At 38.7% G+C, this 23,850-nt stretch overlaps 1 protein-coding gene across 1 annotated transcript in view; it reads right to left on the bottom strand.

Annotated features, from left to right (window-relative positions):
• Window positions 1–23,629, bottom strand: part of arhgap21a (Rho GTPase activating protein 21a) — a 62,354-nt gene extending 38,725 nt beyond the window's left edge. The window contains exons 1-3 of the mRNA XM_073864040.1: window positions 23,196–23,629; window positions 15,598–15,783; window positions 13,616–13,637 (exon numbers count right to left, since the gene is read on the bottom strand). Of these exons, the coding sequence (XP_073720141.1) occupies window positions 13,616–13,637; window positions 15,598–15,783; window positions 23,196–23,477 (490 nt within the window). The 5' untranslated portion in view covers window positions 23,478–23,629. The remainder of the gene's footprint in view (window positions 1–13,615; window positions 13,638–15,597; window positions 15,784–23,195) is intronic.
• Between the last annotated feature and the right edge of the window lie 221 nt (window positions 23,630–23,850).

The raw sequence follows: 23,850 nt of genomic DNA, 5'->3' as shown, positions 1-23,850 counted from the left end.
AGGAGCTACTATGCTAGACCCAAAGCTGGTCGAACCAATCAAATTGTCAGGGAGGGCTTTATACGATGATGGACAGATGATCAACAGTAATGTAATTACCACGTCACCAAAGAGCACTTGTGTTGAATCTGTTTACAATGAAATTGCTGCCTCTGGAGAATTTAGTTGTGTGGATTCTGCCATCAAGTCTGTTCTAGAAGATATCAACAGCGCATTGATTTTAAAAGAGGAACAGAAAACGCAGTCAAGGTGTTTGTTGTTCGGAAAGATGTGTTTGCCACCCTTCCTACGGGATTCGGCAAAAGTTTAAATTATCAGCTGGCTCCGCCGGTCGCTATGAAGACGGAACATAATGAAAACCCAGTGGTCATTGTTGTTTCTTCTTTCGTTTTTTTCGGAAGCCCGCACTTCTCGCTGCTGAATAAGAAGTGGATGGACATGCTAGCCTCCGATGGTTTTCAAGCCAACGTAATGGGTATCGTTGTGGATGTTCACCTAACTTACAACTGGTAAGAGATAGTCTGACTGTATCACTTAGTACAGGGTTCCTGCAGGTTTCACCAAGTCAAATTTAAGACTTTTTAAGACCTTTTTAAGACCATTATGAGTGAAATTTAAGACCAAAGCGGCACAATGATCTCAGAAATTCTCAAAACATTATATTTTTATTATATCTTTGTTTATTTATTTATTTTTTTGACAAATAAAATCCACTAATATGGGAAGATCAGTATGGTCAGCTGCTGATATGTGGCTTGTTAACATGTTTTACACTTTCTCCACCCATACGTTATGTGCATAAATATGCACTATACCGCCATCGCATTTATTCCCCTCTCTAATTACACAATAATGAAATGAAAAAAAAATTTACTATTAAAAGGCTGTTCGTGGTTTGTTGTGTGTTGCAAACAAGGCCTTTTCTAAATCCGAAGGCTGTAGCCTCCAGAGGTCGCATTTGTAGGCTGCATATAAAAACTGTGTAACACTAAAGTTGACTCATTGTTGATGGCGCGGGACTTGACGGCCTAGCCACGGGCTAGTTGGTTAAATTAACACAGAAAAGATTTTTCTCACCAAACCTACAGTATACAGTCGGATCACAACATCTGAAATATAGCTTATGGCATGAATTGCGTGGATTATAATAGCCTACATTTGTATTCTCTTTAAAAAATAATTATTAAAAACTGGATTGAAGAGACATTCAGTGACACGCAAAGTGCAGAACTTTTCTTTTTAGAGGCCCACCCATCAAATACATTCTTCCTCTGTCACTGAGGCATTTTAATTTACCATTTTATTTTTTTCGGACAACCTTTTCGGGAATAAATGGAGGTAAGAAATTAAAGACTTGGGTTAATTAAATTTAAGACCTAGGGTGAAAATCTGGCCATTTTTAAGACTTTTTATGGCCTTAAATTTAACTTTCTAAATTTCAGACTTTTTAAGACTTTTTAAGTCCCCGCGGGAACCCTGTAGCAAATAACTCACAATGTCGTGATACGAATCAAATGTTGTAAACATAGTAGTTGTCGATATACGTTTGCTAACTCAGACTTATGCTGCCTTCACATGCAAAATTTCAGTTTATTAACTGGTATTTACCAGTGTGTTGTGTTAAGTGCTTTTGTTGTCGTACTTTAGGAAAAATACATTCACGTGAGTAAATTGTTTGATCACTCATTACTAGGAGGCTCCTACTGACTGCTAGATAGCATCTGCTAGCCATAACTGTATTTTTAAAATACGTCTCACACTCCGTTGCTGATTGGTTGTATGTCTATCCAATTGAGTGCAGAGGCATTTTTTGTCCTGGTACAGTTGAGACATGCCCTATAATCACAGCCCAATGGAGCGGTATCAGACTCAAATTCGAACTAGAATTGAGTATGACAACGTCAGGCTACCTTACAACACAATGCAAAATACAACATCAACTACTGTTCAAAGCCTTATTGTCACTTCACCAAAGTTTCTTATAATCTTACATTTTTTTGATCTGTAAGTGTATGTTTAAAATTGTTTTTGTTAATTGTTGGGTCCGTTTTCCCGGGAAAAAGACGTCAGTTCAGAAAACAGTTGCTTAGAGATTAAAGGTGTGATCTAGATGGCGCCGTTTAATCTGTAAAGTTTCAAAAGACGATCATCTGGGGAACGGCATGTAAATATGTCCGTTTATTACATTAGATTACATTACATCTAGGGAATCATCTGTTAAAGGTCCCATTCTTTCTGTGTTTTTGAAGCTTTGATTGTATTTACAGTGCACAATATAACATGTGTTCATGTTTCACGTGTAAAAAAACGCTGTATTGTTCAACAATTTACTTATTTGTATAGCGCTGTTTTCACTGTCCTAAAAACAGGCTGATGTCTTCCTTGTTCAATAAATTCCCTTCTTTAGAAATACGTAACGAGTTCTGATTGTGTAGCTTATTTAGTGTGTTGTGATTTGATAGCAGCTTAGCTTGCCGTTAGCTTAGCTGGCGACTGATGTATTCCTGTAGGCAAAGTTTAGTCAAAAAACTTTTCTACTGACGTCATTAAAACAGGAAATAAAGGGCTGTAGTCCAAACCGGCCTTTTGCTGTAGGCTTTGAAAGGCGAATTCTTTTAAGGAAAGTGAACTTTGAGCTTTATTATTTTACAGGTATTATTTATGCTCTAACAGCAACATTACACACTAACTAGGGTTTAAAAATGGGATCAAAAAGAACATGACCTTTAAAACAGTACAAACTCAACTGTGAGCTCGTGCTAAAACAAGAGTTGATATCAGCCGGGCTTCAACATCTGAAGGGATTAAATACTGGAACAAAGACAGCTTCCTCTAAACCAGTAAAGCATTTGTTGAATACTTACGTTATTATTTATTCAGAACAAACGTGGCAGATAAACTGCATTACTTCACTTCAGTGTTTCCCACAAGCTTGGCAGCTGCCGGGTGAATGGGTGAATATAGATTACTAATATGATAGTTTTTAGATGCAGATGTACTAGGATGTACTTCTGTCATGTGGATGTACAGTATAATGATAGATCTGCCCCCATCAGAGTACCAGGACAAAGCACAACGCACGCAAAGAACATTACTCCGCATATAACTGCAATTTTATATTTCAATCAAAGATGGCGATATAGAGGACAGAGTTACGGACTGCAGCTTTAATTTTGCTTCCATATCAATTGTTTAATTACAAATTAAAAATGCTGCCACATCTCTGTTGAAGACACAAGATATCGGAGTTATAATAGGAAAAGTACATTAGATGCCTGTGTCTTGTTGTGGTTGCTCTAGCTTGGAATAAAAAAAAATGAATGTGGAGATGATTTCTTTCATCATCTCCTCATAATACTGGATCTCTAATCAGGTGCAGGAAGCCAGGACAGCAGCCAAGTCAACAGCACATTGTGTTTGGGAACGCCGAGCTCCCTTTTCACAAGCCTTTTCTATATCTGCTGTGGTCAGGCAGAAGTTTAATAAAGCACCTGAGCCAGCAGATACACTGGAGTTCACATCTGGACCATAACCAAACTGAGTCTGGTCTCTGCAATGAAGGTGGGGTTTCACTTGTCCTCCAAGAATTGTGTGGAATTCTGTTTGCTTGTACTATTGCTCCCATCCCATCTTCATGGAGATCACCCAAAGCATTGGCCAGAAAATAAAATGAAATTCAATAGCTACGGCATGTATTTTCACAGAAAAAGAAAAAACAAATATTTGAACAGATGTTGAGTTTTTCTTTTTCTGTGGCTTGATTAAATTGTAACAAAGATAAAACTCAATGTGAAAAGGTATTTTTTAACTGGGATCACCGGGTTCTTATATACAAGGTTCTGAAATATGTATTGTTTAATCTTTAACTCTTTACAAACACTGATTACCTGAAGGGATGCCCAAAAACTACCCCATTTGGCCTCAAGCTTTGTGTTTGTGTTGGGGTGGTCAGGATTCTCAAAACACACTTTGCACAGGACAAAATTATTTTTATAACATCCAAATATTACTTGCTATTTACAGTAAGTTCGACTATGAGTGGTTAGATTTCTTTTTTCTTTTCTTTTTTAAGTTAATGTTTTTGCCATTTTGCCTTTATTTGGCAGTGTGCAAGGAGAGGACAGAAAAGTACAGGGAGGAAAGAGCTGTATGGGATTGGCAAATCACCACAAGTCGGGAATCGAACTCGGGTCGCCAAAAGTGCGAAAGCACCACATGTCAGACCGCTGCCCACTACACCATCGGCTCCGAACAGTGGTTAGATTTCTAATAAGGTTTTGAGCTGAAATATTGTAGACTACTGTACAGTGGTGCATTGTCCTCAACAGCTTAATACATCTAATGTGAGGGGGTGTAAGTAATGCAAGGGTGACAGAAATAAAATGAAAAGTAGTAAAATATTTGCTGGACTGTCTAAAGCAACAAACACACAAACAGACATGTTTAGTAATGCTTTTAACAGCATATGTTTAAATCAGGGCAGAAAGCTGTTTACACACAACTTCTACTGGAGCACACCCAACCGTTTCACCCAGATTGTCTACACGTGGAGAGCAGATCTCCGTTCACACAAACACGCTTGGCTCACTCTGGCTATACATCAAAACAAACATTCAAATAACATTCAGGGTGACTGTAGCAAATATTCAACCCCATGCATTCATAAGAAATAAAAGATTATTAGGAGCAATTCTGAAACTTTAGTGGGAGACTCATTGCGCAATTTAGAAGATGAGACATTTAAGGCCCTGTTTACATTAGAGCATTTGCGTTTTAAACGTCATTTTAAAGTGAAAACAATCCTCGTTTATACTGGCATTTTAAAAAGAATCTTCATCCACACTACACAACTATAAACGCATGAAACGTGACCAATCTCGTAACTGCGCATGCGCATAAAAGTGTAAAATAACTTATTACTCTAATAATAGCTTACCTTTGCACATTTATGCAGCCTAGGGGTGTGCGATATTGACAAAAATTCATACCTGGATCCTTTGCCGGCAACTACAACATAAACTTTTTTTGAATCTATAAAAATGTGTTTGGGAAAGTCTTATATTGTTTTAGCTCCCCCCTACAACATATTAATATGATTAATAGGTTAATGATAATGTTATAAACCAAACAGAAAGGTCTTTATGATTGAAAAAGGAAGCATTAAGTGAACAGTACTAAACAGTAGCGAACTTTAAGCAAAAATACATTTCAGCAAATGCAAACTTCAATCAAACATAATAAGAGGTAAAGTATAGCTTTAGCCTACAGAAATGCTTATTGCTTTAATGTAGAGAGTTCCTCTTCAGCCATTTCACGCTGTTATATTTATAATAGTTTATTGTTCGCAATTCATATTTATGATCTTATAGTTCATTTGAAAATTTTTGTACGAAATGACTGTATTCTTCAGAAAAACACCAAATAACTTATCTTCCTTTACCTGTCGCTGTTCAGTGCGCGCGTGTGTTCCATCACACACGTTCTCCGACAAAAAAGCATGGCCGGCTAAAGTATTAAAAATTATTATAAAACGGCTAGTTCCAATCCTTGATTCTGATTGGTCAACAGGTGTGCTTTATTCACAATAAAACACTGCCATGACCGCTTTACCCAACGGTTCTATTTAATATCACTGCGCCCTTAGCAACACCCTTAGCAACACATAAACATATAATGAGACAAAGTCTGAGAACAGTTTGGTGTTTTTATTTAAGCTGTCATGTTGTTGTTCGCAGTCAGGGACTATTTTTTCTAGCGGAAGGAATGCTTTTATTGATTTAACTTCATGAAAGTTGCACTAATATTTTTTTTACTTTAATATTGTGTGGTAACCGTTTTATAAAAGCAATAAGGTACTCGAGGCAAGTGCTGTATCGTGAATAAGTAACGGCTAAAGGGGTTGCAGGCACTCCGCTTCGCGTCGTGCCTAACAACGCCCTTCAGCCGTTACTTATTCACGATACAGCACAGCCTCTCGTACCTTATTGCTTACATATGACGTTGATTTTTTAAAAAGTGTGCGAGGTCCATGCAACACAGAAATAGCAAAAAGCGCAAAAGGCTAAACGAGCATTAAATATTAATATGACGTTGATTTTATTGTTTTTATTAATTTATATTCACAAAACTTATCAACAAAACATCGATTAAAATTAAGAGACAAATTATATGAAACTAAATTCATTTTAAAATAGCAAACAAAACTTAAATTAAACTCGAAATAATGTCTGACCCATTACAATTCTCCCTTCATATTGGCCTTTACAACGCCCTATATGGCGTTTAAAATTACAGTCTATCTTTCGTAATAAGCTAACTAAATTTAAACAAAACATAAACAACATTACAACAATATTCAAACCCAACAATACTCAAACATAAATATAAAACAGACATTATCTATAAGGATACATGTTAAAACAATCTGATATAGCGTTTATAATAGCTGGTTGGTAGATGTTTACTATTTTTGGCAAAACCTCCGTTGCAAACCTCCATTTAACTGAATAAAAATAATTTTTACTTTGAAAATGATGTGCTGTCACGTTAACATCAACTGTTCTTTTGCATAAGACTCCGTCTAGGTTCATTTACACTGCAGCACAACGTCTGAGTTCTCAAACTAAAACAGGGTCTGCAGCATTTACGAACGACTCCGTTGATGAGGGTCAAAAACGTAGGGTAAATGAAAGGCGTAAGCGTGGCAAAAGTAATGCGTTTTAAAAGGTAAATGCATTAATGTAAGCATAGCCCAAGAATCTTGATATAAGTACAGGCTCCTGAGTCCTGTAATCTGAATTAAGGACCTGGCAACGTATAACACCCTGAAAACCATTGGCTCTTGGTCAACTGCTAGTGCATTATGCCTGCAACATCAGGGTCATGTGTTTAATTTCTAGGTAATGCACATACTGTCAATACTGTATGTCACTGTCAAATGTTTGCCAAATACATAAATGTGGTACAAGAGAAAACCAGTCTGCAGGCACAGCATTGCCCTCCCTTCAAGTTATGTGGACTACATGCTGTCAAATGAAGGCACGTGTTACGCACACGGTGTAGCATTTCCTTAACACTACAGTAAATCTGTGTGTGTGTATATAAGGACTCAGGTTACAGACCCACTTTCTGGAATGCATCACTTAAGAACCGTTACGAGAAATTTCTGCAGCTCAATTTCCTCTAGGAATCCCTCTTTATCAAATCCATCACAGCCAGGGCTCATCCCTTTTTGACCCAACTCTGGGTTGAAAACAGCCCAGCATTTTTTTACAACATCTTTGAGATAAAATTTGGCCCAGAACCGTTTTTGATATTAATAGCAATACAACCATTTGTGATGGTTAAAAAATAATGGACTTGTCAGTTTTAATTTTAAGACTCTCAGAGTATTTCACAAAATGTTTTGGTGCTAAAACTAGTTCCTAAATCTGTAAGACCTAAGTCACTAAAACCAAATCAAACAATACTAAAATGTCTGTTGCCTTCTTTTCATGTACAAGTTTAGCAAGAAGTAACAGCTGTTCTTTATCCAGTTTGGTTTTCTTTTATGTCATACTATCATCTATGATTATTCTAGTCTGTTCATTAAAAGTCTGCTTATACTCTTAAAAATAAAGGTGCCACAATGCCATAAATTAACTATTTTTGTTGTATGGTTCTATAAAGAACCTTTAACATCTGAAGAACCTTTCTGTTTCACAAACGCTTTTTTTTAGTAGGGGGAAAGAAATTTATTTGACTATAAAAAATAAGAATCTTTGACTGAATGGTTCTTTTATGGAATCGCTGTAAAGAACCTTCTGCAGCAACTTTTTATGTGTGTTGGCATATCCGGCAATTGTTTATAAAATGCAGACATGTTAGAGGCTGTTAATTAGATGAACATTTTCTTGTTTTATTCACGAGTAGAATGAACGGTATGCGTATTTGGCGTGCTGTCCCAGGAGCTCTCTGAAACAAATACCTTGCTGAAAATAAAAAAAATGTGTTTGCTAAAGACGAGGGGAGACGAGGAGCATGCATCACAACTGTGCGGAGAGGTTTGGCATCTAGGCAAGAATTCAAGGACCTGTAGCTAACATTCATTTTGCACAGTAATGTTAGCTCAGTGTAATAGTTCATACACATTAGATATAATACATGAACTAAGTTAATTTACTTGTCATTTATTTCCCTTGTTATCAAAAATAAACTACTGTAAAGACTTTGTTTATGTTGCTGCTGTTGAAACCGTCTATAGGCTTCCACTCATGCTGGTCAGCTGGTCATGATTACTGATCACAATTACACAATGTTTTGGGAGAATAATTTGAATGTGTTCCTCACAAACTTTGTTAATAAAACATAATTTATTAATATGTTGCCTACATTTTACAATCTTTATTTTAAAATGATAAAATTTAATTTTTATTTTATTTGAATATGGCATCACAATACCTCATTCTACAATTTATCTATGAGTAAATCACTACCAGAGATCCAAGCCCTATTAGCCAATCACTGTGTCCACCGTTTGTTAATCTTAATGACATCATTCATCGCAACAAGGTCAACCCCATCCTTTTCCTAAGATTTCTACCCATTCCTTGGTAAAGGTTGGTCTTAGCAGCTTTGTGGATAGGTTTTATGGAAAAACCCTTAGTTAAGAATTTTACTGCTATTTAGGAGAACTCTTATGCTGCGTTTACACCAGCCGCGGTAGAGGCGTCAAGCGCGAGTGATTTCAATGTTAAGTCAATGTGAAGATGCGTTGACGCGCATCTGGAGGTCTCGCGACACGAACGAGGCATTTAGCGTGGCAGACACGATTCCGCCTCATTTGCGTGTCTAGTTCCCCCTATAGTGAGGTGACCAAATACAAACCGGTAACTCTCTCGATGAATGCACGATCAAAATCAGCCATCTTGCAAACAGACAATCGCATAGCACTTGCCCCTCCCACAAGAAGCAAATTTTGCCTCTGACGCGCGTCAAATGCTTGCTTTTTCCGCATTTGACGCACGTCAAATTCGCATTTTGCATTCAAAATGTTCAAGCGGCAAACTAGACGCCTCAAACGCGGCTGGTGTGAACCCATGGTTATGCTGCATTAAGACCAGCCGGGGTAGAGGCGTCAAGCGCGAGTGATTTCAATGTTAAGTCGATGTAAAGACGCGTTTCCGCCTCATTTGCGTGTGTGGTTTGCGCGAATGGCGCAAATCGAGCGTTGCGGCAGCAAATGCGCAAGTTAAAAAATTTTAACTTTGGCGGAAAAATGCACCGGATTAACCAATCAGGAGCTTGCTCTAGTAGTGACGTGATTACAGGAAGCGAGCGGAGTCGCAGAAGCCTATGGAAGGCCCTCCCATGACGCGAATTTACACGTGAATGTCTCGATGACTAGAATTTCACACGTGCGAATGAAGCGAGTAAACTCAAAATGTTCACGCTGCAAACTAGACGCAGTAGGCGTGATTTTGATGCCTCAAACGCGCTGGTGTGAACCCACGGTTAGTCTGCATTTACACTTCCTGTTTGAAGTGGGATATGACCCACAGACGTGTAAAAAGGAAAAAGCGCATAAATTCCTATATTCTCTGATTGGTTTCAGGACTCTTTCATATGTGGTAATAAATTGGATATGAATTGGATACATGCATTCGCCTCCGCTATGTACTTTAAGTGGACAGATCGGATATTCCCATCTCAAGACGTGTCGTGCTTCTTAAAAATGCGATGCTGGCAAATGACCTCAACTCAGGTGGACACCACCCACGATCACATGACAAAGTGCAATGCAGTACGACAGCTCTGCTAAGTAGAGTAATGTTAAAGTTTTATGTCTTGTTACAGAATGAAGCTCTATAATCTACTATAATAATTTTTTCTGTGTCCGTTGTATATTGTAACATTTTACTTCCTCTGTGGTTTAGCTGTTCCGGGTCAGTCTACCTTGAATTTTAGCGTTTAGTGTAAATGCAGATATCGAACAGGAGTAGCTTTTAAAAGTCATGTAAGCAGATTGTAAAAAAAAAAATCGGATACATGCAACAAATCGGAATTGGGCATTAAGATATGCTGTGTAAATCCAGCCTTATTGGTAAAATAAAATGTTTTGTGAATACAGGCCTTGACCTTTCTAGTAAAAAGCATCTATGACAGGGCAGATGTATGTTGAGTATGTGTGTGTGACACAGAGGTAAAAATATGTGTATGTGCTGCAGATGAAAGCCAGCGCAGGTCATGCTGTCGTGTTGGGGTGTATCAGACATAAGCCGGATGCGAACGAGTAGAGACCTGTCAAACACTGCAGCAGAACAGCAAGCAGAACCAGAGAGCAAAAGATGGATCCCTGTACACTGTACTTCTGTCTAGTTCTTACTAATGTTTCTCACTGATCATTCAGGCATGCATGCCATGTTACAGTCGACCAATGCTCACAAAGGGTTCTTCTGATGTCTCTGGGTCAACAAAGGTGAGCGTCTATTAACTAATGAATCTGGATGTCAGAATACACTGATTTACAGTCTGTATATCTGGGGGCATGTGGCCGAAGCGGCAGGTTGTCATCACCAGGACCATAAAAATTATAAATGATCCCAGATACTAAAACAATGGCCTTTTCTCACTGCTGTAACATGAGACTTTGAAGTAAGCAATTTGTCTATCAACAAAACTTAATGATAAACCCTAGATCATATAGCACCTTTATTTCACATTTCACCCAGGATGCATGCTATTAGATATTATTTAAGTAATTTGTCTGTTGACAGTAAAAGGCCAAACTAAACACATTCCATTCAATTAGAACATATTTGATAAATAATAAACAACCATACCTGTCAACATACAGGTCTATTATTTACAAATGAAATATAGATGAATCCTTATTACAAAAGAAAATCAGTAAAGAACGCTGATTGAGTTTTATTTGTCTGTTGTTGCTTAATTTATCTATACTGACACTACTGCAAGGTTAATTTGGTGACCTAATGCACGTAGTGAAGGAGCCACACAGGTCAAACGTGCATGTGACAATTCTGTCAACTAGCCCAAGCATTGTTCATGCTGACCCCGGGCTGCAGGTTGCCAGGTTAAAGAAGTCGCAAATGAGTTGAATGTATGTGTTGATTGTGAGAGTAGGGTGCATTTCCTTAAAGGTCTGGCAACGGGACAACATTGAAATAATACATTGATAGGATTACTCATATATTAAGGTTTGGGTCATTCAAATGACAGGAGTTTTCTGGGAGAATTAACAAAATGTGTGTTGGGAGATGGGTGTGAAATACAGTAGACTCTCAGGAAAAGCAGGAGTGTTGGCAGGTACAGTGAGGAAAATAAGTGTTTGAACACCCTGCTATTTTGCAAGTTATCCCACTTAGAAATCATGGAGGGGCCTGGAATTGTCATCCAGAAATCACAATGTATGAATTTTCTAACTATTTATTTGTATGATACAGCTGCAAATAAGTATTTGAACACCGGTCTATCAGCTAAAATTCTGACCCTCGAAAACCTGTTAGTCTGACTTTAAAATGTCCCCCTCCACTCCATTTATTATCCTAAATTAGATGCACCTCTTTGAGGTCGTTAGCTGCATAAAGACACCTGTCCACCCCATACAATCAGTAAGAATTCAACTACTAACATGGCCAAGACCAAAGAGCTGTCCAAAGATAATAGAGGCAAAAGAAGAAGCTAAACATGACTCTCAATCTCCCTCGGACTGGGGCTCCATGCAAGATCTTATCTCGTGGGGTCTCAATGATCCTAAGAAAGGTGAGAAATCAGCCCAGAACTACACGGGAGGAGCGGGTCAATGACCTGAAAAGAGCTGGGACCACCGTTTTCAAGGTTACTGTTGGTAATACACTAAGACATCATGGTTTGAAATCATGCATGGCACGGAAGGATCCCCTGCTTAAACCAGCACATGTCCAGGCCCGTCTTAAGTTTGCCAGTGACCATTTGGATGATCCAGAGGAGTCATGGGAGAAAGTCATGTGGTCAGATGAGACCAAAATAGAACTTTTTGGTCATAATTCCACTAAACGTGTTTGAAGGAAGAAGAATGATGAGTACCATCCCAAGAACACCATCCCTACTGTGAAGTATGGGGGTTGGAAGCATCATGCTTTGGGGGTGTTTTTCTGCACATGGGACAGGGCGACTGCACTGTATTAAGGAGAAGATGACCGGGGCCATGTATTGCAAGATTTGGGGAACAACCTCCTTCCCTCAGTTAGAGCATTGAAGATGGGTCGAGGCTGGGTCTTCCAACAGGACAATGACCCGAAGCACACAGCCAGGATAACCAAGGAGTGGCTCTGTAAGAAGCATATCAAGGTACTGCCGTGGCCTAGCCAGTCTCCAGACCTAAATCCAATAGAGAATCTTTGGAGGCAGCTTAAACTCCATGTTTCTCAGCGACAGACCAGAAACCTGACTGATCTAGAAACGATCTGTGTGGAGGAGTGGGCCAAAATCCCTCCTGCAGTGTGTGCAAACCTGGTGAAAAACTACAGGAAACGTTTGACCTTTGTAATTGCAAAGGCTACTGTTCCAAATATTAACATTGACTTTCTCAGGTGTTCAAATACTTATTTGAAGCTGTATCATACAAATAAATAGTTAAAAAAAATCATACATTGGATTTTTTTGATTATGTCTCTCACAGTGGACATGCACCTACGATGACAATTTCAGACCCCTCCATGATTTCTAAGTGGGAGAACTTGCAAAATAGCAGGGTGTTTGTAATATTATATGACATAGTGGGAAAGTTTACCATGTGTAGCTAGAGAAATGAATTAAAATACAAAAACATAGCTAGGACACGGTTTCAAAGCCACACTGATAGGATCATTACAATCACAGCTATAAACAATCCACACCACCAAAAAAGACTCTGAGGGTTACAACACTAAAAATAGACATACTGTATATACAGTACATATAAAAATACAAACATAGATCAATATGGACACTTTCTAAAACACTCAGTAAAATCAAAAACCTACAATTGCTCTTTTTAATGAATTCATAAATCTTATTATACTATGAAGTCATTAATTGTTAAAAAAAACATTAGCTTTTTTGTGATTATAATAAAATATTAAATATTAAATTATTTTTAGCTATATCACCCAGCCTTAGATGTATGCATGCCATTGTCTCATGCTATGTGTAATACAGATGCCTACCATTCAACCAAAATTCATGTCGTAACCAAACACCAACCCACAGCTGCTCAACCACCCCACAGCTCACTGCACTGCCAGCTGGGAGTGTTCCTGCCCCGGGCTCCATCATCAAAGATTCCCAGCAATTCACATGGTATAAGGTCAAATGCAGGTCACTGAATATTACACCTCGCTCATGAGTTTATAGCAGACGCTGCACAGGCCTGGTTTCTCCAAGAAAAGATCTGATCCAAAAATATAATCAAAGGCTTTTCCTGCAGGAAATACTGTATCTTTTATTGCTCCACTTCTAGTTCTTGTGATGTCTTATGTTCATGAATGAAGCTACGATCAGCTCTGCCCATCAAAGCCACAGCCATGTTTATTGGGAGAGAGCAAAAAGGCCTAAACACATACTGAATGTAAATGTGAATCACAGGTCAACTCACCTCTACTGCTATTTTCTTCATCCTGAAAGAGAAAGCAGATGAAAGAAAGTTAATCTGAAGATCTTGAGCTTTTAAAAATCTTCAAATCAAGAAGTCTTTGGGATAACATTCATTCAGAGTTATCCAACACAACTATTTGCAGTTATCACAAAAACAGAGACCTATTAATCTTTATCCACATTATCCAGATTAATTAAATCCAATATTATTTCATTAGTTTCTATTCCCTTGGCGTCATTCTTTAAAAACATGCATATTCATGTTGTGCACGTGTTTTGTTGTCAGATTTGCGGCAGTGACAGGATTACCGTGAATCGCATGTTTGCTAACAGTAACTAAGCGGTAAGGAGGCATTATCTATAAGCGGCACAAATGATCCTGCCAGGTTTTCAATTTTAAGCTTTATCTTTGAAGGCTTCATAAATGGCAGTTGGTGGATGGTGGGAAACCAGAGCTTTAATCCGGCTATGGACCATTGGTCACTGGGAGGAGGGTTAGTCTGCATATACAACAGACATGCATGGCGATTGAGCAAGTACCTTACTGGAAAGCGCATGATTTAACGCATAATCACCCAAAGTCCGCATATTTATGCGGGGGACACATTTTTGTCAAAAATGCCGCACTTTCACATCATAAATTGCAGATTTCCGTGTGCAAAATATGCAGGCTTGCATGATTTCATAATCCCTTCATTTTCGTAGCAAAAATCACATATATCTTAGCAGAAAGTTGAAAAATGTTGCATCACACAAGCGCAGCCATGTCTCCTGTTGCCATGGGAACGTTATGAAGTGTTGTGATTATGTGACATGAACATCATTGAAAAGCTGCAAAAGCTGAAAACAGTTTTTTCAAGTTCCCGCAACGTTTGCAAGTTCCCATAACTTTTGCAAGTTCCCGCTATTTCATTGCATAAAACTGCATAAATATCCCGCACATTCCTTTTTTAAGAAAACGTGTCGCAAGATCAAGGATTTTACTCAAAAGCAGAACTCTTGTGCCACACCTATGTGTGGCTATTTTGATCGTTTTGCCCATGCCTACCGGCAAAGAACTTTGACATCTGTGACAAATTTTATAAGCATGCTTAAAGCCTTAAATACACCTAAAAATAGTATTAAAGTTTGACAGGCTGCCATGTCAACACTATTTAACATATCCCAAAGCCTTGCACAATTTTACATCACACACGTCTCTACAGTTTTCTGACCATGTCTGAATCAACTTGGGTAAATATATGTGGACTATTTTAAAGTCTGTTACTAGACACACTTCCTGTTGCCAGTTGGTGCCGTTATGCCTGTGACTTACAATAACTACATCAATATAATTAGACCCCATAACAAAACATATTTCTCAGATGTGATTGAAATCACTCAATGTATGCAGTATATATATATGAGACACTTGACACCTGTTATTCTAATTTTGATTTAAAATCGAAATTGTGACACCCTCATTCGCGATATCAAAAATGAATTACCCTATAGACCCCTTCAAGGTTTGTAAACATTGAATGACTATCGGGTGCGCGCGCAGCACGGGGTCGAACTGTTCATACCATTTAGGCTTCATAATTTAATCTAACAGTGCTGAAAAATGATGACTTACCTCAAATGAAGTGAGCACTACAAACACAAGCCTCTTTGATCTTTGCATTGTCCCAGTCTGCACGTTAATTGCTTGCAGACGCAGATGTTGTATTTTTTTGTTTTTGAGATTCTGCATGAATCGCGAAAACTTAACGGAAGACCTGGTGCGATTTTCACAGCCCACGACGTAAGTATGCATTTTTGACGATACCGAATAATACGCAACTCAATCTGCTGTAATGACTTTTCTGACCCCGACATGCGCAGTAGGAACAGCCTGTGACGTGAACCGTGAAGGGGTCTATGAGTTATGTTCAAAGAGGAAGTTAACTGATAAGAACCAACCCAATATCTGAACTGCGCTTGGTGTGAGTGATGTTTTCTGACCTTATAAGAAGACTGCATAGCAGACTCCGGTGGGTATACGATGAAATGGCGGAGAGTAAACCCAAAGCCTTGAGAGGTGCGGTGTAGACACAGTGTTTTAGGTCCCGGCCATGAGAAGGGCTCCTCATCAGCGGCCGGAGAAAGAGCTGAGGTCTCACTGCGCTCATATCCATCTTTCTGCTTGGCCTGGAAGAGACAGATAAAGCGTTAATTCGTCATTTAATAGCCTCTAAAGTGGCTTTAAGTACACTTGAGAGAGTTTGTCTGGAGAAACCTGAGGTTAAGTGCCTTGACCACTTAGAAATCTTCCCCTATGCCATAGCTCCCAAATCTCATTTGCAGTGAGCACATTTAAAGATAGCACCCCAAGACATTATACCAAGTTTAACGTATTCATATGTTTTGAAATAAATTACAAAGACCTAAATATTAGTATTTTGTTTCTTAGACAAAGCTATAGACTATAAGTATAGAATATAGCATGAGCTGTATATGAACTACATTTAGGCCTTTGAAATTTGTTTTTGATGATAACAGAGCTTTTAATTGAAATGTATAGTGTCACCATGACTCGAGTTCACTTTTGTTTTATTTATTGCATCACCATGCATAGTCATTCACCTATACTCATTTACAAGCTTTACCAATTAACTTTTATACTATTAACTTATATACATACTGTTAACTAGGAATGTGCATTGATGCATCGCGCTCCCATTAAAAAGACCTGTCTAAAATCGATTCTGAATCGTAAGGCTCCGATTCAGTGTTTCATGCACAGCTTGTGCATGTACTATGGCTCCGTGATCAGTAGGAAGTCCTTATCAATCTAAAATCACTACAAGTTTGACTCGTTTATAACACGCATTTAAAAAAGCAACACTCGTCAAACACAAAAAATATTCTTTATTATCATGAAAATACCTGAAACAATCTGAAGAACAGCGATATAAATATGCCTCTAGATATTTCCTGGAAAAGTGTTAGTAATGCTACTTCCTCTGTGGCACAAATGGTGTTTCTAAGCGAGAGCGCCCCCTGGCTTTCGGATGTGGCTGCATTTCACCGTAATTCATTCAAATTCATTAATTGAGAAAACGCGCATTTGCCCGATTAATTGTCACAACCCTACTGTTAACCAGTACCAAACCAGCACTAAACTGAAACATTACATATTAAGCATTTAATAGCATTTAAAGACTGGCTTTTAAGAAGAGACAATGTTTAATCTTGACCCAAAATTGACACATTAGTCAAGAATCACATTTAACATTTATGATTAAAGACTGACAAAATTCAAAAGGAAATAATTGAACAAGACACTATATGTTTTAAAACATTTGCCTTTTGATAACCAGTTTTACTCTAAACAAGCTGCCTGATTAAAATAATACAATCATGCTTAATTCATACAAAACTACACAATGTGGCCCAAAGTCATACTATAGCTTTGTTCAATATTGTGTGAGCTTTTTACTTCGACAGTATATCAAATCAGCATAAGGTCACTTAACAACAGAAGAGTTTTTTTTACAAGGAATGAAGTTCATATACTATAAAGTACAAACTTTTAGCCAAATCTAAATGTCAGTGTCATATCCTTTATGAAGAAGACAATCCCAAAATTCATTGTGACAAGTTTGTGGAAGGTCATAACTAGCTGTCTAGCAAAAACCCAAATAGCTTTTATTTCTTCACAGTTGTAAATGGCTTTGGATAAAAGTGACTGCTAAATGAATTATTTTATGTTATTACACTTCACTCTAAAATGCTTGATTCTGATTGGCCAGTCGCGAAATTCCAAGGTATGTTATTCCGAGATAACAACTGCCTGAGGCTAATAACACATAGTAACCTGGATCATTTTGACAGGTACAGGTTAATATTACACAAAAATTAAATAAAAATAAATTTTTATTAACATATATGACATTAGGGCTGTAACAATAAATCGCGTGTGCCATTACAAAAACCTGTCTAAAATCGATTCTGAATCGCAAGGCTGCGATTTTGTGTTTCATGCGCAGCTTGTGCATGTACTATGGCGTTTTGGTTAGAAAGAAGTCCTTATCAATCTAGAATCATTATGAGTCAGAGTTGTTTATAACGTGCATTTAAAAAAGCAACACTCTTTAAACAAAATCATTCAAAATATTCTTTATTATCATGAAAATACCTGAAACAATCTGAAGAACGGCGATATAAATATTCTTCTAGACATTTCCTTGAATAACGTTTGTAATGCTACTTCTTTTGTGGCACAATTGGAGTTTCTGCACGAGAGTGCCCCTCGGGTTTTTGGATGTGCCCGAATTTCACCGTAATTCATTCAAATTCATTCAATGAGAAAACGTGCATTTGCACGATTAATCGTAGTGATTGACCGATATATCGTCCGGCCGATACATTTGGCCGATTTTAGCAGGTCCAAAGGCAGCTCTGTGTTGCTTGAGACTGCCTGCAGCCCGTGCATTCCCCCTCCCCCCACTAGTAGAGCGGAGCGCTGCAAGCCTGCTCTGGTAAGTTTTAAACTTCAAAGCATCTTTTAGCTGTTTGACTGAAATATTGCCATATACTTTGAAAGTGTAAACACGTTGCTATATATGTGCGTGCAACCATAGCTAAGAAAGTTTGGTGGTCCAAATGGAAAACGCAAATGCCTATAAAACTGCTTGCCATTGTATTTAGGGAGCTTCAAATAGAGTTTAGGCTAACCGTATGTTTGGACGCGACGCGTGCTCATAATGTCGCAAGCGAACGCAGGTCATGTAATCAGCTGAACAGGGTGGGTTTTTAATTCTCATCTCCATAAATATATGTAGTAGTAAAAGGCTAAAAATCATTATCCATTGCTGATAGTTTCTCGTCATTGTGGAGAGCGCAGTTCATGGTTGTTAACGCGGAATTTCGTGGAATTTTCGTCAGCGAAAAAAATAAGAAATTCGACGCTAAGCACTTAGTTCCGAGCGGTTCCCACATGACTTTTATGTGACCGGAGAACTGTTATTTTGTAAGTTTTGTCAACATTTCCGTTCACTGGGAGCGCAAAGATGCACTCCCTCATCCATGTCTCTCTCACGTGCACGCGCTCTACTATCTGACCGAAGTCCGAACACAAATCCTCATGTATTTGTTCAGTTTTATGCGCTTTAAGCGAGCTGAGGCAAACTAACTATCCCTCGCATTTATTATAGGGCCATAGGGTGTGTGAGATACAGAAGTGGGGCAATGCGCATGTTATTCACAATTCTTTTTAAGTTGTTTTTTGATCAGCATTGCTGTTTACATTTTCCTTGTCTTCTTATGAAAGACATTTGCTCTACAAGAGAATAAGTTAAGTGCACTAAAACTTAGAGCTAAGCATTAAATAGGTTGTAAATAGTCATTATCATTGTGTAATTTTTATGATGTAAACTAAATGAGCAAAAGCAGTATCGGCTCCAAATATTGGCTAAAGAAAATTGGCAGCCTGTATCGGTCATCGGCTAAGGCTGATGGGGAAAAAATTCGGTATCGGCATTAAAAAATCCATATCGGTCGATCCCTAATTAATCTTTACAGCCCTGTATGACATTATATTTGCAAATGATCAAACAAAATAGTTTGTTTGTGCCACACTCTCATCAGCTAATTAATTCAAAACACCTGCAAAGGCCTTCAAATGGTCTCTCAGTCTAGTTCTGTGGGCTACACAATAATGAGGAAGACTGCTGACTTGACAGTTGTCCAAAACACGACCATTGACACCTCACCCTGGAGAGGATTGTGAAACAAAACCATTTAAAAAATGTAGGGGACATTCACAAAAAGTGGACTGCAGCTGGAGTCAGTGCTTCAAGAACCACTACCCACAGACGTATTCAAGACCTGGGTTTCAGCTGTTGCAGTACTTGTGTCAAGCCACTCTTGATCAACAGACAGTGTCAGAAGCATCTCACTTCTGGACTGCTGCTGAGTGGTCCAAAGTTATGTTCTCTGATGAAAGTAAATTTTGCATTTCCTTTGGAAAGCAGGGTCCCAGAGTCTGGAGGAAGATAGAAGAGGCACACAATCCACGTTGCTTGAGGTCCAGTGTAAAAGTTTCCACAGTCAGTGATGGTTTGGGGTGCCATGTCATCTGCTTGTGTTGGTCCATTGTGTTTTCTAAGGTCCAAGGTCAACGCAGCCGTATACCAGGAAGTTTTAGAGCTCTTCATGCTTCCTGCTGCTGACCAACTTTATGGAGATGCAGATTTAATTTTTCAACAGGACTTGGCACCTGCATACAATGCCAAAGCTACCAGTACCTGGTTTACAGACCATGGTATCCCTGTTCTTAATTGGCCAGCAAACTTGCCTGACCATTACCCCATAGAAAATCTATGGGGTATTGTGAAGAGGAAGATGTGATATGCCAGACCCAACAATGCAGAAGAGTTGAAGGCCACTATCAGAGCAACCTGGGCTCTCATAACACCTGAGCACTGCCACAGACTGATCGACTCCATGCAAAGGTCGCCTTGCTACAATAATTCAAGCAAAAGGAGCCCCAACTAAGTATTGAGTGCTGTACATGCTCATACTTTTAATGTTCATACTTTTCAGTTGGCCAAGATTTCTAAAAATCCTTTGCATTGGTCTTATGTAATATTCTAATTTTCTACGATACTGAATTTGTGATTTTCCTTAGTTGTCAGTTATAATCACAAAAATTAAAAGAAATAAACATTTGAAATATAACAGTCTGTGTGTCATGAATGAAAATAATAAACAAGTTTCACTTTTTGTACGGAATTAGTGAAATAAATCAACTTTTTGATGATATTGTAATTATATGACCAGCACCTGTACATCATCCCTTACTTAATGCATTTGGCAGACGTTTTAATCCAAAGCGAGTTACAATGCAATACAAGATATACACTCTATCACTATGTGTATTCACATAATCAAACCCACAACCTTTTGCACTGTTAACGCAATGCCCTACCACTGAGTTACAGGAAGACTATAACCACCAAGCTGTAAAGTTTTACCCAGTGTTGCTGTATTTGTACAAGGTTTCAGACAAGTCATTAATAAGGTTATGATTTAATCTTAGCTGCCTACATTTGCAGCAGAAAGTAAGGCATCCCACAAGGTTTTGAAATAGAGCTTGAATGCACAATGTCACATAAGTCATCCATATGGTATCTGTAAAGAACAATGAATTTCTCTAAAGGGCAGAAGGAATTGAAACAGAATATTCAGTCAGTGTTTATAAAGCATCGCTTACACGACTTCTCACATCTCAAATTTCTGCCATGGCAAACCCCTCCACACAAAAAAACACAATGAATCAATGCAGACATTTTTCTTTCCTATAACCAATGACCCCTTCATGCATGAACACGTCACACACATCACAACATGGTTTGCACTCTTATCAGGTTCATCTGCTTATGAAATGGGATATTTTACATTGAAACATCTGGGACGGGCAACATCAGCCCATTCCTCATCTCCTGGAGGGAACTTCATGTTATTTACATTATGAAATAATGGCAATAAAATCCCACTGTACCACAGGGTGTGTGTCTGTGGTCTGTTCTCACAGCACCATACAGACATCGGGTCACTCTGCCTGCCAAACAGACCAGACTGTGGTCTATCCCATCCAGGAGATGGATGCATGCATTATAAGTGAACAAGCGTATTTGAGCATGGCTGGGCTCAGGTACAAACAGCTGTGGAAGTCTCTAGAGTCTGGGCTGGGCTTTTACATAATTGAGCCCAAGAATGACGTCACCTGTTTCAGTACTGGATGCCGTCCACAACATAAAAAAGAGAGAGAGTTTTACAGCGAGCCGAATAGAAAGAAGGGGAAAAACTACGTTATGATTATGAATAGCGTACAGCTATTTTGTATTACTTTGCAGTATGCACTATGCATCCCATGTATGCTTGCTATTTAAAACATAATCCACAGTACATAGTTTACTGTAATTTTTAAATAAAAGCTGTTTAGAGAATATTACTGTATAGCTTTTATTAAAGGGGGCACTTCACAAGATTTTCTTAAGATTATTATAATAAGATCCCATTCTGACATCACAAAGTGGGGGGCCAAATTTCAAATACCCATTTTTTCACATGCTGGCAAATTACTAAGTTACTGGGTTGTTGTCTTTCATATTTTCTAGGTTGAAGCACTGGGGACCAAATTTTAGCACTTCAACATTAAAAAAGTCAGATGTTTATGAAATGTCCCCTTTAAATGGTTTGGAACATACAAATGCATCAATGTTCACTGTTTCCCTCTAAATTTTATTCACATTTACCTTGTATGCTATCTTGATTCATTCACATGGTTTTCTAAGCAATTATTAAAAATTATATCATTCATCCACCTTCAATTTTTTACCCAACAGTCAGTCCTTGTGTCTGTGGCGGGCATACAGTTCTCTTTCCAATGCTAAATTTAACCTTTTAAATTATACAGCAGGAAAAAGCACTCATCTGAATGACTGAAGGTCCAGCACAAGAGAATGACAGCTCTGTATGAGACTCCTCAGCAGAAAACCCATCATACAAACCATTCAGTCCATAAAGGAGTGTAAATAATACACCCAATCCTAATGGTGACATTCAAGAGTCTGTTACTTACTTTGATTTTGACCAACCTGTCAATATGTTGTTTTAAAACTATTCTGAAAAGTCTGTTAAGTGTATAGGCCTTTTAAAAGGGTATGATCAATAGATTATTGAAAAGAAATTGTCAATTAGCATAAAAACATGGTGTGCGTTCAAATGCACATGTACTACTCGTATAGTAAAGACAAAGTAAGCTCCTCTGTAATATAGCATCTCATTTATTTCGTGTAGACAATGGGATTAAATAGTGGTTGTATCTGAATTATGCTATCTACGATAATTTTTTAGGTGTCAATATTTCAATTTCTTTAGGAACTACACATAAAAATATTTGAAACATCTTAACTATTAACAGAAGTTAAAACTTTATCTACTTATTTCTTGAGCTATACAAGAGCAACCTTTGCAACCGTTACAAGGACAACATTTTCCTCCCTAACGGTATGATGAAATGCATGAATATGTTTGTGTGTGTGCAGTTATGAGTCATTCTGGAGCCACAGTGAAGCTCTTTGTGAGCGCAGACATCTCTTCCTAAAACACACACAAACTTTTCCAAACAGAATAACACAGCAACACAATTCAACCACCTTCCTCTCAGTTATTCCACTTGGCGTCTGGGTTAAATATGCCAGCGATTACCCAAGCAAAACTCACAGCTGAATCCTGAGGTTTCTCATTTGGGACTGTTGCTTATATAGGAACAACAACTGAAATGTAAAACCACGGCACATACACGCATGCCTGTCCTTCTTTGAAAAATATGCTAGATGTTGGGTCAATAAGAGACTTGAGCAAGCACCCTGGATGTGAATGACGCACGGCACATTCCTGAGAGCTGTCTCCTTACCCCCCTCAGCCCCGAGTAACTTAATACAGCTCCAGGACGCTCTGCCAATGAGGGAAAAACCTCCATCCCGCTGCAGAACCACTGGCTTTGCCCCTTATTTCTACACTTAACCTACAGAAGATCCAGAGATACTTACCCAAGACCGCATGCAGTTCCTTTGAGATGACTTCCTCCGTCTACGCCAGGAGACACCCTTTTGGGCTTCCCGAAGCCCCAAATCCACATCCCCCCAGTATGCCCTGGCCAGAAGCTGGAACCAAAGACAGGACGTGTCCGATAAACATCCATTCACCCCTGCTAGACAATCCCAGGAACAGTCTCCTATCGGGCAGGTACAATCCACACTGTCCATCTGATCCGAGCTATCCTTACTAGGCAGAGCGCAGCCGACACATGCCCCATTCCTCCTGGTTAGCATGGCAAAGCCCACTGGTCTGTGTTCTCTCCGCAGTCCTCTGCTGATCTTCTGATGTTGCGATACTTTCCTCAGTGTTCCCTTCCTCTCTCTCTTTTAGAGTGGGATGGGAGAGCGGACATGCATGAGGTTTCCATTGAGACTCGAGGAGAGAGTGAACCAGGGAAAGAGACCGTCAGAGACTAAACTGTCGTACCGCATGCGCACACATCTGCATGCGCTGAAATTTCCTCTCTGGTCGTTTTCTCTTTAACTTTCCATGTTCCTTATTTGATTTGTTTGCAACTGCCACAGCTATTCTCTGCCACACAAGATTAAATGAAAAGGGGAATCGTGGAAAACAAGGTAAAAAGGACTTACAGACTTACAATAAAGG

The sequence above is a fragment of the Misgurnus anguillicaudatus genome, chromosome 25 (assembly GCF_027580225.2).
Source record: "Misgurnus anguillicaudatus chromosome 25, ASM2758022v2, whole genome shotgun sequence".
NCBI lineage: Eukaryota > Metazoa > Chordata > Actinopteri > Cypriniformes > Cobitidae > Misgurnus > Misgurnus anguillicaudatus.
Note: the sequence above shows the minus strand (reverse complement) of the source record. Positions and strands in the feature narration are given on the sequence as shown.